We start from the raw sequence: 17,447 nt of genomic DNA, 5'->3' as shown, positions 1-17,447 counted from the left end.
AGCCTAGACAAATTACTTATTCCCTTTGTGGCTCTGTTTCTGCATCTGTAAAATAAGAGAAATATTAATAGTATCTGCTTGTAAAGTTTTGTGAGGATCAAATGAACCAATACGTACAGGACTTAGAACAGTGTTCCACAGTAATATGACTCAAATATTATTACTATGTTGAAAAATTGTACATTGTTAATGTTGATCTTAAATTTAAAAAGCAATTTAACAAGTACATTTTTAAACTTCCCTTCTCTTTTGCTCACCTTCTTCCTTCCAAGGTTAAACTTAATTCTTGGAAGGTCCTGCTGTCCTGCTGCAGTCTAAGCAATCATATTCAAACACTGAAGTTATGATACTTGATATAACTTCAATGATTTATATCCATATTCTTTTCGCTCCTTCTCTTTTTCTATTTCCATTACTGCCTCCTAATCTGACTCCTTCCTCCTCCATCTTTTCACCTCCTGCCCATTCCTGGCTGTTGTCTTCCCTCTCTGCTTCTGATACCTTTTTACTGCTGATATTGTTCACTCTCCACTGATGGCTTCAACCTTGATAGGTGGAGGCAGGGTCAGGCTGAATTAGCAGAAAGTCTGGGTAATTTCTAAGTTACCGAAGATGGCTGTATTCAGTTTCAATGAGTCACTCGAGTCCTTATTCTCTTAATATTAATAATTAATCCCATACAAACACTTGGTGGGTGCATTTGTATTTAAGAACTAGCCAAATCTATTTGATTGCTCTTCAACGTTAAATCTCCGAATTCAGAAAAACCCCAACAGAAGCAAAGAAAAGGCTTCCAAGTTTGCTTTTTCATTTACTATTACCAACAGGTTCATTTTAACCTGCTCTTGTGTTTCATCTTTAGTGATGCCATTTCTCCCTTTGCCCTTAATTGCCCTGAACACCAGCCTATCCAACCCTAAGACTATGAAAACTATTTTCAGTGCCTTGAAAAGGACTTCATTAGTAAGTATTCAGCAAGTTCTAGACATCACAGCTCAGAATTTGGAAATTTCTTGCTAAGGCTATAGTTTGAAGACATGATAGATAGAAAGAAAGTCTTAGGCCGGGTCCGGTGGCTCAAGCCTGTAATCCCAGCACTTTGGGAGGCCGAGGCGGGTGGATCACGAGGTCAAGAGATCGAGACCATCCTGGTCAACATGGTGAAACCCCGTCTCTACTAAAAATACAAAACATTAGCTGGGCATGGTGGCGCGTGCCTGTAATTCCAGCTACCTGGAGGCTGAGGCAGGAGAATTGCCTGAACCCAGGAGGCGGAGGTTGCGGTGAGCCGAGATCGTGCCATAGCACTCCAGCCTGGGTAACAAGAGCGAAACTCCATCTCAAAAAAAAAAAAAAAAAAAAAAAAAAAGAAAGAAGGTCTTAGAATAAGAAAAGGAAAGTAGAGGAAAGACAAGAGAGGTAACAAGCCCACAAAGAAGGAAGTGGAATAAATCAAAGTGCCCATTTGTTAACTGACATTTACCAAGCTTCAGCCTATTAAACCAAAAATCCAGCACATTGTTAAAAAGTGGTTCCTATCCTTAATTCGAATGCACTAAAAACACCAGCATTAAGGAACTGCAGAAAATGTTATTAACCCAGCCTGGCATTTTAGGTGTTTTCTTACCCAAATAATTATGTGTGAGTGAAATACCTGTAAGAAAATTTATGTTAAGAATTAAAAAACTCAGCTGGGTGCGGTGTTTCTGCAATCTGTAATCCCAGCACTTTGGGAGGCCGAGGCGGGTGGATCACGAGGTCAAGAGATCGAGACCATACTGGTCAACATGGTGAAACCCTGTCTCTACTAAAAATACAAAAATTAGCTAGGCATGGTGGCGCGTGCCTGTAATCCCAGCTACTCAGGAGGCTGAGGCAGGAGAATTGCCTGAACCCAGGAGGCGGAGGTTACGGTGAGCTGAGATGGTGCCATTGCACTCCAGCCTGGGTGGCAAGAGTGAAACTCCATCTCAAAAAAAAAAAAAAAAAAAAAAAAAGAATTAAAAAATTCTTCAAGCTGGATGTTAAGATACCTAATTACATTTGAAAGAAAGTTGGCTTAATAACGTCCCCAAAACGTTAGTATTCAATATTGCTGAAAAGCAGTACTAATTAAATGAATAAGGCTTGATTTCCACAGAGTAACTACATCATATGTAAACAATATATGGAACATGCTTAATATAAACTGGCATTTATAAATTATTTTGTGGGGAGTACCTGGGCATAATGAATGTTTCTAATAAAGAAAAAATATTGGCCAGGCGCTGTGGCATCACGCCCGTAATCCCAGCACCGCAGGAGGCCAAGGCGAGCGGGGCGGATCACCCGAGGTCAGGAGTTCGAGACCAGCCTGGTTAACATCGTGAAACCCTGTCTCTACTAAAATACAAAAAAATTAGCCGGGTGTGGTGGCACGCCCCTGTGATAACAGCTACTCAGGAGGCTAAGGCAGGAGAATTGCTTGAACCTGGGAGGCGGAGGTTGCAGCTAGTATCACTGCATTTCAGCCTGGGTGACAGAGTGAGACTCCATATCCAAAAAAAAAAAAAAAAAAAAAAAAAAAAACTTTAAACTATACTTAGTATTTCATAGTTTAGGCACTATCTACTCTCTCTTATATAGATATAGCTTCTACCAGCCTACAATAAACACTAAAAAATACCACTGTTAGTCCCAGCTACCTCGAAGGCTGAGGTCGGGTGACAGCTTGACCCCATGGGTTTGAGGCTAGCCTGGGGGTAACAGAGTGAGATTCCCTTCTCTTAAAAACCTAAAAGGACAATAAAATGACTTATATAATATTGTGAAACAAGAACATTAACATTGCACAGGTATTCAAATATACTACATAAATGTTACAAACGGCCACTTCCTTCGAACAGATGATCAAGAAGAGGGCAGTACTACCCAAATTTACCTACAGATTCAATGGAATCATTATAAACATCTCAGCTTCCTTTTTTGCAGAAACTAATGATTCACATGGAAATACAAAGGACTAAGAATAGCCGAAACAATCTTGAAAAAGTACAAAGTTGGAAGATTCATATTTCCTGAATTCAAAAGTTACAACAAAGCTACAGTAATCAAGGCTATGTGGTCTGCATAAGGGGATGGAATAGAATTCAGAGTCCAGAAATACACCCTTACATTTATGATCAACTGATTTTCACTAACAATCCCAAGAAAATTCAGTCGGGAAAGAACTCTTTTCAGCAAATAGTGCTGGACAACTGTATATTCAAATAATTAAAAAAAACAAAAAACAAACAAACAAAAAAAACAAGAAGTCAAACCCTTATTTACATCACACATAAAAACTCAAAGGAATCACAGACCTAAATTTAAGAGCTAAATCTATTACACTCTTAAAAGAAAAGAGAAATAAAGCTTTATGACCCTAGATTAGGTAAAGGTTTCTTATATATGCTATCAAGAAAACAAGTTACAGAAGAAAAATATTAATAAATTTGATGTTTGTGCTGCAAATACCACCATAAACATAAAAAGTACAATGCAGACAGTGGGGGCTATCACTTCACACTGTCAGGATGGCTATAATAAAAAAAAAAAAAAGACAAGAAACGTGGTTATAGTGGAACCCTCACACATAGTGAGAACACAAAATGGTATGGCTACTTTGGAAAACAGTATGGTAGCTCCTCAAAATGTTTTTTAAAAGCTATCAAAAAAGATCACTGTATTGGAGTCCAGCATTACCAAACCAATCCATTCCACTCTCACATATCTCTCACTCGTAAGAAATGAAAACATACGTCCATACAAAAACTTGTACATGAATGTTCATAGCAGCATATTCATAATAGCCAGTGGAATGGCTGCTAAGTGTAATCGACCCAAATGTCCATCAGTTGATAAATGGATAAATAAAAGGAGGTACAGCCACATGACGAAGAGTATCAATTACTCTGCAGTAAAAAGGAATGAAATACTAATACATTCTACACCATCAATGGACCTTGAAAAGATGCTAGTGAAAGACTGTAACATATACATGATTCCATTTATATGAAATGTCCAGAATGGGCAAATCTATGGAGACAGAATATAATTTAGGGGTTGCCCAGGGTTAGGAAGGGGAGTGGAACTGGCAAACTGCTAATAGAAACCAGGTTTCTTTTTGGCGTGATTAAAATATTCTAAATAAAGATTGTGGTGATGGTTGTATAACTCCGTAAGTGAGCCACTGAATTATGCATTCTAAATGGGTGGGTTTTATATGTGAATTGTATCTCAATTTTTTTTTTTTTTTTTTTTTTTTTTTTTGAGACGGTGTTTTGCTCTTGTTACCCAGGCTGGAGTGCAATGGCGCGTTACCCAGGCTGGAGTGCAATGGCGCGATCTTGGCTCACCGCAACCTCCGCCTCCTGGGTTCAAGCAATTCTCCTGCCTCAGTCTCCTGAGTAGCTGGGATTACAGGCGCGCGCCACCATGCCCAGCTAATTTTGTATTTTTAGTAGAGACGGGATTTCACCATGTTGACCAGTATGGTCTCAATCTCTTGACCTCGTGATCCACCCGCCTCAGCCTCCCAAAGGGCTGGGATTACAGGCTTGAGCCACTGTGCCTGGCCCCCATCTCAATTTTTTTTAAGGAGCTAATGTTAAAGACATCTATTTAGGCTGGGTGTGGTGGCTTACACCTGTAATTCCATTTCAAACAAAGGGGCATTTGTTTATTAGCTCTCTTTTCTTTTTGAGACAGGGTTTTGCTCTGTCACCTAGGCTTAAGTGCAGTGGCGTGAACGTGGCTAACTGCAGCCTCAACCTCCTAGGCTCAAGTGATTTTCCCGTCTCAGCCTCCCAAGTAGCTGGGAGCATAGGTACACACCAACATGCTGGGCTAATTTTTTTTTTTTTTAAATTAATTTTTGTAGTAACAGGGTCTCACCAAGTTGCCCAGGCTGCTCTCGAACTCCTGGGTTTAATCCTCCCACCTCCACCTCCTAAAAGGCTGGGATTACAGGTGTGAGCCACCGTGCTCGGCCAGATCTCTACAGATGTAGGTACATGCACTAACAAAATAAATTTCAAGAAAACCAAAAGCCTAATTATAAAAAATACTAATAAACAATATGCATCTTAACCATGTATATACCTTTATCACACATTTTTAAATTTAAAAGTAGAATCAGGTTTTGTTTTGAGAACATTTACTTCTTAAACAGCAAGTAACTTTTTGACATTTACATTATGCAATTAAAAAAATTTTTTTTTAAAGGCAATTATTTCAGAAAACCATTAATTGGTTCTTTGGGTAACAAAAATAATTTTAACAAATATTTAGCTCTACATAAAGTGAACCGTATCAATTCAAATAGTTACTCATACTAGGCATTCAAAACACCAATCTCTGATATGTGAATTGTATCTCAATTTTTTTTTTTTTTTTTTTTTGAGATGGAGTTTCGCCCTTGTTACCCAGGCTGGAGTGCCATGGCGCGATCTCGGCTCACCGCAACCTCTGCCTCCTGGGTTCAGGCAATTCTCCTGCCTCAGCCTCCTGAGTAGCTGGGATTACAGGCACGCGCCACCATGCCCAGCTAATTTTTTGTATTTTTAGTAGAGACGGGGTTTCACTATGTTGACCGGGATGGTTTCGATCTCTTCACCTCGTGATCCACCCGCCTCGGCCTCCCAAAGTGCTGGGATTACAGGCTTGAGCCACCGCACCCGGCCACCACTTTAATTTTTAAATGTAAACTCATTAAAATCTAATAGTACAATGCAGTTCCCTCAGTGCAGTATTCACATTTCAAGTAGCTAATACTACTTCTAATACGTGGCTATTACATTTGACAGCACTTAAATCCATAGTTGACATTCTGAAGAGAATGAAGCAAATGAAAATGCATTAAATCGGCCAGGTGTGGTGGCGCACATCTGTAATCCCAGCACGTTGGGAGGCTGAGGCAGGAGGATCACTTGAGGTCAGGAGTTTGAGACCAGCCTGACCAACAGGGTAAAACCCTGTCTCCACTGAAAAAAAAAAAAAATACAAAAATTAGCCAAGATCGGGCTACTGAACTCCAGCCTGGGCAACAGAGAAACACTCTGTCTCAATAAATAAAATAAATGCATTAAATGTTCATAAGTGTCACAAAATAGCTCAAATTGATTACTGCTCCTAGTGATTTCCACATTAGACAGACAAACTTAAAGTAAAGCACTATTTTTTCCCTCTCCCACTAGAATACATGTCCCTCAGGGAAAGCACTATTTATGTTTTAATTACTTGTAAGAAAATAAATCCCATCTTTGCATATGGCTCTTCATATTACTATGCACTTAATGTTCGTGGAATAATATGGTCCTACTGCCATGTAAATATACAGTATATTGTCTCTAAGCACAAGTTATTAACTTCACACCTTTAACTTTTAACAAGGAATAGGTGAACTTGTACAGTTCTCATCCATTTTTCTCTATCAGCTCCAAATAATTTAGAGAAAAACTTCACATTACATGTATTTCCTTATATACAGCCAATATGTAGACAATATGTCACTGAACAACCAGAACCTTGGCTTATTTAAGGGTAAAGTATTAGGTTAAGACCCAAAAAATGTTGAGTAGTAAGGAGGATTCCATTATTTCCCCTCATCCCTAGAAAATGTGTAAATATGTACTCCCTAGAATGTATGTGTGTGTGTGTGTGTGTGTGTGTGCGCGCACGTGTATGTTTATAAATAAAACACAGTGATCTAACTGGATTTTCACTTAAAAATTTACCTTAACCAATTTTATGTATTAATACTAAAAACAAAACTCCTGTTCTGAAATGGCCTTGAAAGTCAGTTTATAAACTATCTAAAATCTGTCTTATTTTACACCAAGACATTCGAGTGCCTTGGCCAATGCAAACACTCAATGCACATTTGCTAATATAAAAACCTATTCCATGCTATATACCTAAGTCTAGAATTTTGCTATGGTTTGAATGGGCCTTGGGTCTTGCACGACTGGGTTCACTCTCTTGAACTCCTGCCATGCGATGACTCAACAAAAAGACTGAGCTAGAGCCACGAGCGAAGCATATAAATTACCAAGACTAAACACACACGTATCTGTGTGTGCAGAGAAAAGGTATGAGTTATTTCACAATCATTTAATTTCACAATAAGAATTTTAAGTGGCTTCAGGAGTACTTAAAAAGATCTGTACAATAATACAGAGTCACTGAAGTCGGCATCCCTGTAATAAGGCAGATAAGAGCAGCTTGTTTCAAATAACACTTAAGCTTTATGGGGAAGTTCTAGGGTAGCTTTCAGAATTAATTTGAGAAAATCAATCAAGAATATCATAAATACTTTGTAATGCCTATCAATAAATGAACTCTCCCAAAGCCTCCTTATTTAACATAAACTTCCAAGTGATTTATTCTTTTAAAACATCAGCTTCACCTTCCCAGAAGTACTTTTAAGTACATTTAAATGATAGCCTATTGTGGTTCCATTGGAAATTAGTGTATCAACTCCTGAATGAAGATAAACTTTTAGTGACTTACCTGAAGAATTCTGAGATGATGCCTGCAGAGGAGATACCCAAATCCCCACAGAAAAACAGAGCAACAAGATAGCAAAACCAAAACCCCATGGATAGTTAGAACCTCATCACATGACAAGCCATTCCTAAGGAATTCCTAGTACATACGAATGAGGGCAAAACAGACTATTATATAACAATACACAGCACAGTGTGGCAAGATGCAAAGGAAAGCTAGTATCTCACAAAAATGAGTAATCAAACAGTATTCAGCTCATACAAAGAGAGAGTCTGAGACCTGCCTGGGCAATATACTGAGACCCCATTCTCCACAAAAGGAAAAAAAAAAAGACAAAAAGAAAAAATTAAAAGAGCTGTGCCTATACCAACAAATCACACTGGAAAGAACTGCTTTAGGCTGAGTGTTGGGAGGCTGAGGCACGAGGACTGTTTGAGTCCAGGAGTTTAAGAATGGCCTAGGAAACACAGTGAGACTGCTGTCGCTACAAAAAATTTTAAGAAGTAACTTTGTAGTGGCACATGCCTGTAATCCCAGCTACCTGGGAGGCTGAGGTCGGGGGGACCACTTGAGCCCAAGAGGTTGAGGCTGCAGTGAGTCATGATTGTGCCACTGCACTCCAGCCTGGTTGTCAGAGGGAGACCCAGTCTCAAAAACAAAACAACAAAACAAAAACAAAAACAAAAAAAGGGGAGCTATCCAAGATTACTGGAATCTCAAGTTACCATATGATCCAGCAATTCTACTCCTAGATATAAGCCCAAGAGATACCAAAAACTTGTGTATGAATGTTCTTAATAGCAATGTTTCTATCAGCCAAAGTGGCTAACAATCCAAATGTCCAACTGATGAACAGATATATAAAATGTGGTCTAGCCTTACAGTGGAATAATGGGTACTTCAGCAAGAAAAATAAACAACGTACTAATAAATACAACACAGATGAACCTAGAAAACTTGGTAAGTTAAAGAAGGCAGTCACAAAGGCAGTCACAAAGGACAACATACTGTATGATTCCATTTATGAAATGTCTAGAATAGGGAGAAATGACTGTGAGGTTAGCTGTTTCTTTTAGTATACTGAAAACTTCTAAAAATTGATACACACCTCTGTGAATTTTCTTAAACAAAAACAAAAACAAAAACAAAACCACAAAAAAAACCCCCATGGAATCATATCCTTTCAATAGGTGAAATGTATTGTATGTGAATTATATCTCAAAAAGGGCAAGAATCAGGTAATTATACTGTATGATATATACCACTGGGTGTCCACATAGGAGATGAATCAAGCATTTCAATACAAACATACCAATTTTTAAGAAAGAAATGACAGAATTAGAGTGTCACCAATGAATGAAAGGAGTTTCAGCAGCCACTAACACTACAAAGAGAAGAGACAACCTAACATTAGGCCTTCTGATGAAAGAACACTGACATCATCTATAGTCTTGCCTAAGGGATCTAACAGGAGTCTGATTAAATACCTGGATCTAATCATCAATTTTTCCAGGAATGCAAGAACAAAGGAACACAGTAAACTGCACCATAAGAAGACAATCAGCAAAACTCAGACAGTTGGAAACTCTACAGGTCACACCCACTAGGATGTAGGGCTGAGGGCCCCACAGGGTCGTGGGGTGAGCCTTACGCTGTGTTGAGGCGCAGGAGCTGAGAAATAAAAAGACAGGACACAGAAATACAAAGAAAATGCGTGGGCTCAGGGGGCCACGCCACCTATAGGCGGAGTCAGTCGAGGTCCCAAATGTCCAGAAGCATGAGTATTTATTGTGTATAGGTGAGGGGGCAGGGCAGTGAGTGAAATCATCTTTAAGGATAGTGATAGAGTTGTGAGCAATAAAACATGGGGTACACCTCCATTAGGTCACCTAGGCCAGGAGGCAGACATTGCGCAGCAAGGGGCCCGTTCCCATGAAGGCAAGGGCTGTGTGCATTAAGGGGTCCACCCTCATCAGGTCACCGAGGCGTGAAGGTGGGCCATGCACAGTGAAGAGGGTGCAGTGTGCAATACTTCTATCTATGGGCAAACTGCTTCTAAGAAGATTTATAGGAGGATGCTTTAAGTCACACAGCAGTGACAGAGCTGTCAAGGCTACCGCCACCTTCTAGTAGCTTCCAATGGGTTCTATGGGAATATGCTTTTCAAGCAGCACAGTAGCAAGAGCTGATAAAGTTCACAGTCACCAAAGTGGATTGCTGTTCTGAGGGCAGCCTTCCACAAGAACGGGAGCAAGGTCCTACAACTCCTTTATCAGGAGGAGTGGCTCTTGCCCCAAGCCTGCCATACAGCGGGTATCTTTTTGATACTGAATGCTGTTGCCTGGGCCATGGATTCCTGTCCTGGTATAACTGTTTTTCCCTTAAATCATGCTCTGCACTGTGTCCGCTCTAGGCCTTCCTCCGATTATGAACTAAGATATAATTATAGGTATATACGTAGGGAAATATTTTTAGGCACTCATACTATCAACTATTGTATGATTATATATAGAGAATTATATAAAGGGATTCTTCAAGCCCTATTTCTATAAACTAATATATGATTATGTAAAGGATTATGTAAAAGGAAATAGCTGAGTAGTAACACTGTAAAGTGAGATATTCCTCAAGCCCTAACTGTGCCAGGGTTCTGCTTAGCTCTCATTCCTCGGTGCCTATATGGAGGGTTACCCACACTAGGGTCCTTCAACAGATAAAACTTAGTGACATAAATAGATGGAGGGGAAACATGCCTACCGAGAGACTTCAAAGACCTAGCAAAGTTTTAATAATGAGCAAGACTAAACTACGGTGTTTAGGAATGGACAGTTGGGTACTAAAACTACAAAGAAAGTAATGACTGTTAGAGTAAGAATACTGGAGCTAGGCAAGGTGGCTCACACCTGTAAAGCCAGCACTTTGGGAGGCCAAGGCAGGCAGATCACGAGGTTAGTTAGGAATTCGAGACCAGCCTGACCAACGTGGTGAAACTGTATCTCTACTAAAAATACAAAAATCAGCCGGGCTTGATGGCACCCATCTGTTATCCCAGCTACTCAAAGCTGAGGCAGGAGAATCAATTGAACCCAAGAGGTGGATGCTGCAGTGAACTGAGACTGCAAACCATTGCACTCCAGCCTGAGCAACAGTGAGACTTGGTCTCAAAAAAAAAAAAGAATACTCGTTACTTTTGGAGTAAGGGGGTTGACACGGAGGTATTCTGGGGTAGTTACCCAAGTTCCATTTCTTGACTTCGGTGGTGATTATAAGGTTGTTTGTTTTATAATAATCCACTAAGCTATACATTTGTTTGGTGGTTTTGTATGTTTATTTTATAATTAAAAAGGAAAAACTCACCTCATATATGTACAGTTATACAACACTACTATAAACCCCAAAAAGACAGATCGCAACAGGATGTGAATAAGATTCAAAGGTAAGATCAGAGATATAAATTCAGAAATGGTGAACAGCGAATTATCTGGGGAATGCTTTATGAAAGAGTAGTAACTTTCAGCTGAGTCTTAAAAACTGACAGAGCACAGTCACGTGAAAGCAAAAATAAAGCACCCTTATGAAAAACAGTGGTACACAATGCATAAATGCTAAGTGAAAAAGAGGAATCTGGGACTTTTTATAAAGAGGACCTCATTAGATTTAGTGCAATGAGGTGGGCAAATCAAAATTTGAGGGTTTTTTTTTCATTGTTTACTTTATAAATCTCCTTACAAATCACCGGCATAAATAGCTGCTGTGCTCTACTTCTGAAATATACTCAAATAGGAAAAATTAAGAACTACGGTTTGGGATTAAGCAATGGACTTCGGTTCAAATTCCAGCCACGTAATAGTTTTAATTTTGGACAAGGCACTTGGTAACTGTGTCTGCTTCCTTAGGAGAATACTTTACCTGAGAAAACAAGACAAATATAAAGTGCCTGTCATAGTGAGATCTTTACAAAATTTCAACCAGATAATTTATAGTTTAAAAGGAATTTAAAAATTATCTAGGCTAATTGTCTAAATTTAAGCACAGATACACAAAACTTCCACTATGCAAAAAGTTCTACTGGACAACACTACAGTATTTCCAAGTAATACTAATGGTTCCTGGGCGTAAGATTATTCTTGGATTAATTACTGCTTTATTAAACTAAAAGGCAAAAGAAGAAGTGAGCTATAATACAAACATCTGCTTAGATTTCACAATAAGACATGATGATTTGACTCCTGTAAAACATGACCAGAGTATAACAGGAGAAAAAGCAAAAAAATTATTTTTTTTTGAGATGGAGTCTCACACCGTTGACCAGGCTGGAGTGCAGTGGCATGACTTCAGCTCACTACAACCTCCACCTCTCACGTTCAACCAATTCTTCTGCCTCAGCCTCCCCAGTAGCTGAAATTACAGGCATGTGCCACCACACCCAGCTAATTTTGTATTTTTAGTAGAGACAGGGTTTCACCATGTTGTCCAGACTGGTCTTGAAATCCTGACCTCAAGTGATCTGCCCACCTCGGCCTCCCAAAGTGTTGGGATTACAGGCATGAGCCACCATGCCAGGCCCTACAATATCTTTAAATCTTGCATAATATACATGGAGTTCTGATAGCTACAATTCAAGAAAGAGGTCATGGAACTAAGGAAAATGAAGATAAGATAGAAAAGATCAAGTAAATTGGTGATGTGCTATAAGAAAAGACCACGACCGCCGGACGCGGTGGCTCAAGCCTGTAATCCCAGCACTTTGGGAGGCCGAGGCGGGTGGATCACGAGGTCAAGAGATCGAGACCATCCTGGTCAACATGGTGAAACCCCGTCTCTACTAAAAATACAAAAAGTTAGCTGGGCATGGTGGTGCGTGCCTGTAATCCCAGCTACTCAGGAGGCTGAGGCAGGAGAATTGCCTGAACCCAGGAGGTGGAGGTTGCGGTGAGCCGAGATCGCGCCATTGCACTCCAGCCTGGATAACAAGAGCGAAACTCCGTCTCAAAAAAAAAAAAAAAAAAAAAAAAAAAAGACCATGACCAACAAAAATACTTAGAAAAGGCTGTCTTCTTTACAATCGAAATCTTAGGCTACTTGGGGCTGGTATAAAAAAACACATCACAAAAGACTAACCAAATTAGAGTTTCTAAGAGAAGCTGGGTCAATATCTCCTTAAGTTTGACTTTGGGGGTGGGTGCCGTCCCTCAGTATATACTTTGGCAGCAGCACTTTTGGCTCCAGGGGATTTTACACTTTACTAAATTTATTTTGAGCTTGATCCAGCAAGGCCATTCTTTAATTATTAATTTCAATTACATGAACCTCATTGCCTCTAGTGAACAAAGGTAGATTTATCTAATTAGGCTACATATAAAAGTCATTTACTGCTGACAGCTATTCAACTCTGAGTAACTGACAAAATAACTCAATGGTAAGAGACAGTTTCTGTGTCACCAAAATATGCGGATACTGATTTTATTCTTAAATATTAATACAACAGCACATTACTTTTGGGTGTTTTAAAAATTTTAACATGTCAATGTGGGAAAATACAATTAAGTCACATGAACATTTAAAAATATTTTCCTATAGTTAACGCAGGCTATTAATGTTTACTACAAGACTAGATATAGTTTGTTACCAGCATCTTAAAATTTAAGCTTATTTCATAGGGTTTAATTTGCTGAATAGTGTTTACTCTGGTGAAGATTCACGCTTTTTAAAGTTTACTATGACATTTCAGTATAATAGAAAAAAATTTCCCAATGATGTGGGAGAATACAAATTTAAAAGTGTCTCACATTCAAGACCACACCCTTCACCCTAAAAGAACAGAGGGAAGAAAAGATTAAAAGTGAGGTGTGCAATTGATGCAAGTGCACCAACAGAAATATAAAAATCACTTTTGGTATTATAATAGCAAAGGTAAAAAAAGACAACAGTTAGACATGAAGGGTACAATACTATTTCTCAAAACAGAAATGAACAGATTTCAATTAATAATGACTCAACATAAAAATGCTGAAGTTTACCTTCATACACAATAAGACATTAACAAAGGTAATAAAAAATAATACCCTGGCCTTTTTATTGAAGGAAAACAAGTAAAACAGCGAAAGCTAGAATGCAAACGACAGTCCAAAGTTTAAGTAGGGTATTTATTGTAAAGTACACCAACCAGGCCATAAAGGCAAATTATAAGAAGAAGGGCTCACAAAAAAGAAGTGAAGACGGCTGGGTTAAGTGGCTCACACCTGTAATCCCAGCACTTTGGGAGACTGAGGCAGGCGGATCACCTGAGTTCAAGACCAGCCTGACCAACATGGTGAAACCCCATCTCTACTAAAAATCCAAAAATTAGCTGGGCACCGTGGCGCATGCCTGTAGTCCCAGCTACCTGGGAGGCTTAGGCAGGAGAATAGCTTGAACCCGGGAGGCAGAGGTTGCAGTGAGCTGAGATAGCACCACTGTGCACCAGCCTGGGCGACAGAGTGAGACTCTCTCTCAAAAAGAAAAAGACGTGAAGACTTGTGGCTAGATCATTTACTGGAGGTAGGAAAGTATGCCTGATTCTGCAAACGGGATGTCTGTAGCCATATAAAGAATAGTAGAAACTATTTTGACTTGTAATTTCAACCGGTATTATCCAGGGTTATGTAAGGAAATCCACATTTATGTTAACATTCATTAGTTCACTGCTGCCTTTGGAGACAATTTACATAAAAATGGAATTCCCTTAATCTAATGTTATTACCAATGGCTTCCTTTCTCTTCCATAACACTATCACTGACTTAAGTTTCACCCACAAGAAATAACTAGGAAAACAGAAGCAAGAGCCAGAATCATGCAAATTTAGAAAAGAAATAGAAGCAAGAAGTCTTCAAGAGACCAATATGCATATTAAAATACATATGGTCCAAGATTAACCTATACACCAAACTGATAAACGAAATCAGACTTAGGATCAGAAGAGATTAAGGTAGGACTTAATCTAAACCATGAAGCCTTTCCTTCCATTCCAAAAACAGTATTCTAAGGATCTTTCATAGGATTGTTTTCTTAGCAAATAAGTTCTAATGACTATCAGTAATAGCAGCAAGTCTTCTTTGGTACATTTTTCTACACACACCTTTCAGAATAACATTCTAAAAATAACTGATAAAAAGTAACAAAGATAATATTAGGGCAGGGTTAAACATTTCTAAACAATGTGTAATGTTCTTTATTAACACACGACACAGTATGCATGTTACTCAACATACACCAAACTCGTATCTTTCATAAACGAAAATAAACATTTCAACAAAATTCTATTACTGTATTTGTCAAGATTCACAGGTTATGTAACTTAGTATTCAGGTGTAAATTTCACTAATAATACATAAACATATTCCCTACGTAGTATATGTGAAGCAAAAGTTGACGTTTGAATCACCAAAAATTTTAGGAGACAACTGATGTTAATGTGATAAACAGAAATGTTTGACAACTTAAGAAATTACTGGGTTAGCAAATAAATAAATGAATTATTTCTGCTAAACAGCTCTTTCAAAATAATGTCACAATTAATTTAATCCCAATTCACAATATTTTAAACAGTAAGTCCAACATAGTTAAGGTGTATCACAGAAAGACTAGGTTTGCCCAAATTACACTGTACATTACTACTGAAATTATTCAACCATTAGTTATAAAATTTAAATGAAGAAAACCTACGTAGTAACTTTCTAAAGAAAGAATTTTTTTTTTTTTAAGCCTAAAAGGTTTGGCAGAGCCATCATAAATTTAAAAAAACACAAAAAACCTGCATTTGAAGCAAAATATTTATCACTATATATATCTTAACCGTTAATTCAGAACAGTAAATCCAACAACGCAAGCAATGACCAACTTTTTTTTTTTTTGCGTATCGCTTTACTTTCAAATTTGGTGACAGTAAAAACAGACAACAAAATAGTACTTACAGTTCTGCTGAATTTGGTGAAAGAATGGTGCATATAAAACCTGTGCATATAAACAATCGCGGTATTTATTGTAAGCTGGGAGCTGGAACGCAACATTTAGGAAATATCTGACAAAAACAAGACCTCATCTCAAAACAATATTGATGACAAATTCCCAGGTTCTTTTCCAATACCTCCCATTCAAAACCAAACTCCAAACTGGAAATAAATGCCCGCGGGGGGTGGGGCGGCAGAGAGAGAACAGGCTCGACGCCAAATAAATGGGAATAACGACTGCCGAGTTTTTTTTCACTCAGCGCCAAGGACCCTTGAACTATTTATCAATGGCTACGACTGACCAAACTCAAAATGAGACAGTTGAAACGCGCGCGCACACACCCATACAAAACCACGCAAAGAACATGAAGACCTCTAGTGCGCTCCGAAGGTAGGAGAACCGCCATCAGGCCGGCGAGGAGAACGGGGAAAGGCAGCGGCAACATTTAGACCTTTCAGCATCTCTAACCCTCCTGCCTCAAACCCTTCGGAGACAGGGACAGTTCCAAGGAGCCGCCCCTTTTCTGCAATAATCTCTAAAATTCTCCTTTGCCCTGAGCCGCCGTCCCATCCCCCGCCACCACCACCACGCTCTGCCCTGAACAGATTACACAACGCGGGCTCCTGGACCACATTCCTTGGGTCCTCTCTCCTCCACCCCTCCTCTGCCGACCCCCGCGACTGCCTGAGCAGGACCCTTCATTCCCTGACCGCAGGGCCAAGGCGCAGCGAAAGCCGAGGCGGCGGCGCCATATTCGCGGGGCATCAGGCCCGGCAACCGGGCAAGGAAACCAGGGCGTGAGCGGCGGAAGACAGGAAAGGATACACATTGAGACGCTGTCCCATTTCTTGGATGAGGTTGGCCGCCTGCTGGCGGTACGAGAGCTCTTTATCCGCCTCCACTCCGCAACGGCGGCTCGGCGTGTTCTCCAGCTGTTCCCGAGTAAAGAACCAGCGAGAAGAAGCTCCACGGCCCGACGCCATGACACTTCCTCCTCCGCCCGCTCCCTCGTCCACCCCCGCCCTTCCCGGCTCGCGGACTCCCCGCCAAGGCGCGCGACCCCGCCCCACTCCGCTCGCCGTAGACCACGCTCCGCCCTTTTTCACGGCCGCCACCGCCCATGCGCAGGCGCGGAGTCTGCTCTACCGGTACGCCCTACTCTTTTGCTTTCTTTTTCTGCCCTCGGCCTCGCTTTCGCTCACGGGACCACAATGCTCCGCGCCGCTTGTCATTGGGAGGCGCCGAAGGTGGGGGTCGTCTCGGAAGAAAAAGGTCGGCGCAGTGCATGCCGGGCCTAGGGTTGATTGGGCGAAGGGGCAGGGAGAGGAGGAAGTCCGCCGGGTGTCGGGAGAGGCGGTCGGTGGCTGCGCTGTGGAGTCTGGGCTTGCGCGCCGAAGGCCCGCTGGACCCTTCCTTTAGTGGGGGGTCTGGCGGCCCTTCGAAAAGAGAAAAATACCCTTCTCTGTCGCAGTCTCACGCTACCACCTCCATTTTTCTTTCGGGCGGGGCTGCGCAGTCTCGTGGCGTGCGACTCCGGTACCAACAGCCTCCGCCCAGCGCGCGGCTCGGTCGTGAGGTTGGCGGTGAAATGGGGCGCAGGGAGTCGCGCTCCGTGGCTGTCCGCGCTTGAGTGCTTTTTTCATCCTACGTGATATTAGTCGAATCCCAGACCACTCCGGCCGTGGATTTATTTTTATTTTTTCAAATTTCTTGCCAAACGCTATCGATCTAGCAACGAGAAACTGAATTTCTAAAGAGGTGTTTAGTCGTGTTTTTAGACCGCGCTGTGATTTCTGCGAGACAAGGCTGGGAAGAAGCAAATAGTGAGGAGGAACTGAGTTAAAATTTTATCTTTAGGATTTGATGCGGTCACATTCCACATACCTGTTGATTAACTTCTGCATTTCTTCCTGTAAGAAAATGCTACAGA

The 17,447-nt window shown here is 40.5% G+C and overlaps 1 protein-coding gene across 3 annotated transcripts in view; it reads right to left on the bottom strand.

Annotated features, from left to right (window-relative positions):
- CCNT2 (cyclin T2) overlaps positions 1-16,544 on the bottom strand; it is a 51,030-nt gene extending 34,486 nt beyond the window's left edge. For all 3 annotated transcript variants that reach the window (XR_005582303.2, XM_039479932.2, XM_039479933.2), the window contains exons 1-2: positions 16,343-16,544; positions 15,481-15,562 (exon numbers count right to left, since the gene is read on the bottom strand). Coding sequence is in view for 2 of the 3 variants with exons in the window: in XM_039479932.2 (XP_039335866.1) it covers positions 15,481-15,562; positions 16,343-16,500 (240 nt within the window). In the remaining variant the exon portion in view is untranslated. The remainder of the gene's footprint in view (positions 1-15,480; positions 15,563-16,342) is intronic.
- Between the last annotated feature and the right edge of the window lie 903 nt (positions 16,545-17,447).

This window comes from Saimiri boliviensis, chromosome 5 (assembly GCF_048565385.1).
Source record: "Saimiri boliviensis isolate mSaiBol1 chromosome 5, mSaiBol1.pri, whole genome shotgun sequence".
Lineage (NCBI taxonomy): Eukaryota > Metazoa > Chordata > Mammalia > Primates > Cebidae > Saimiri > Saimiri boliviensis.
The sequence above is the reverse complement of the archived record's forward strand: the minus strand, read 5'-3'. Positions and strand labels throughout refer to the sequence as shown.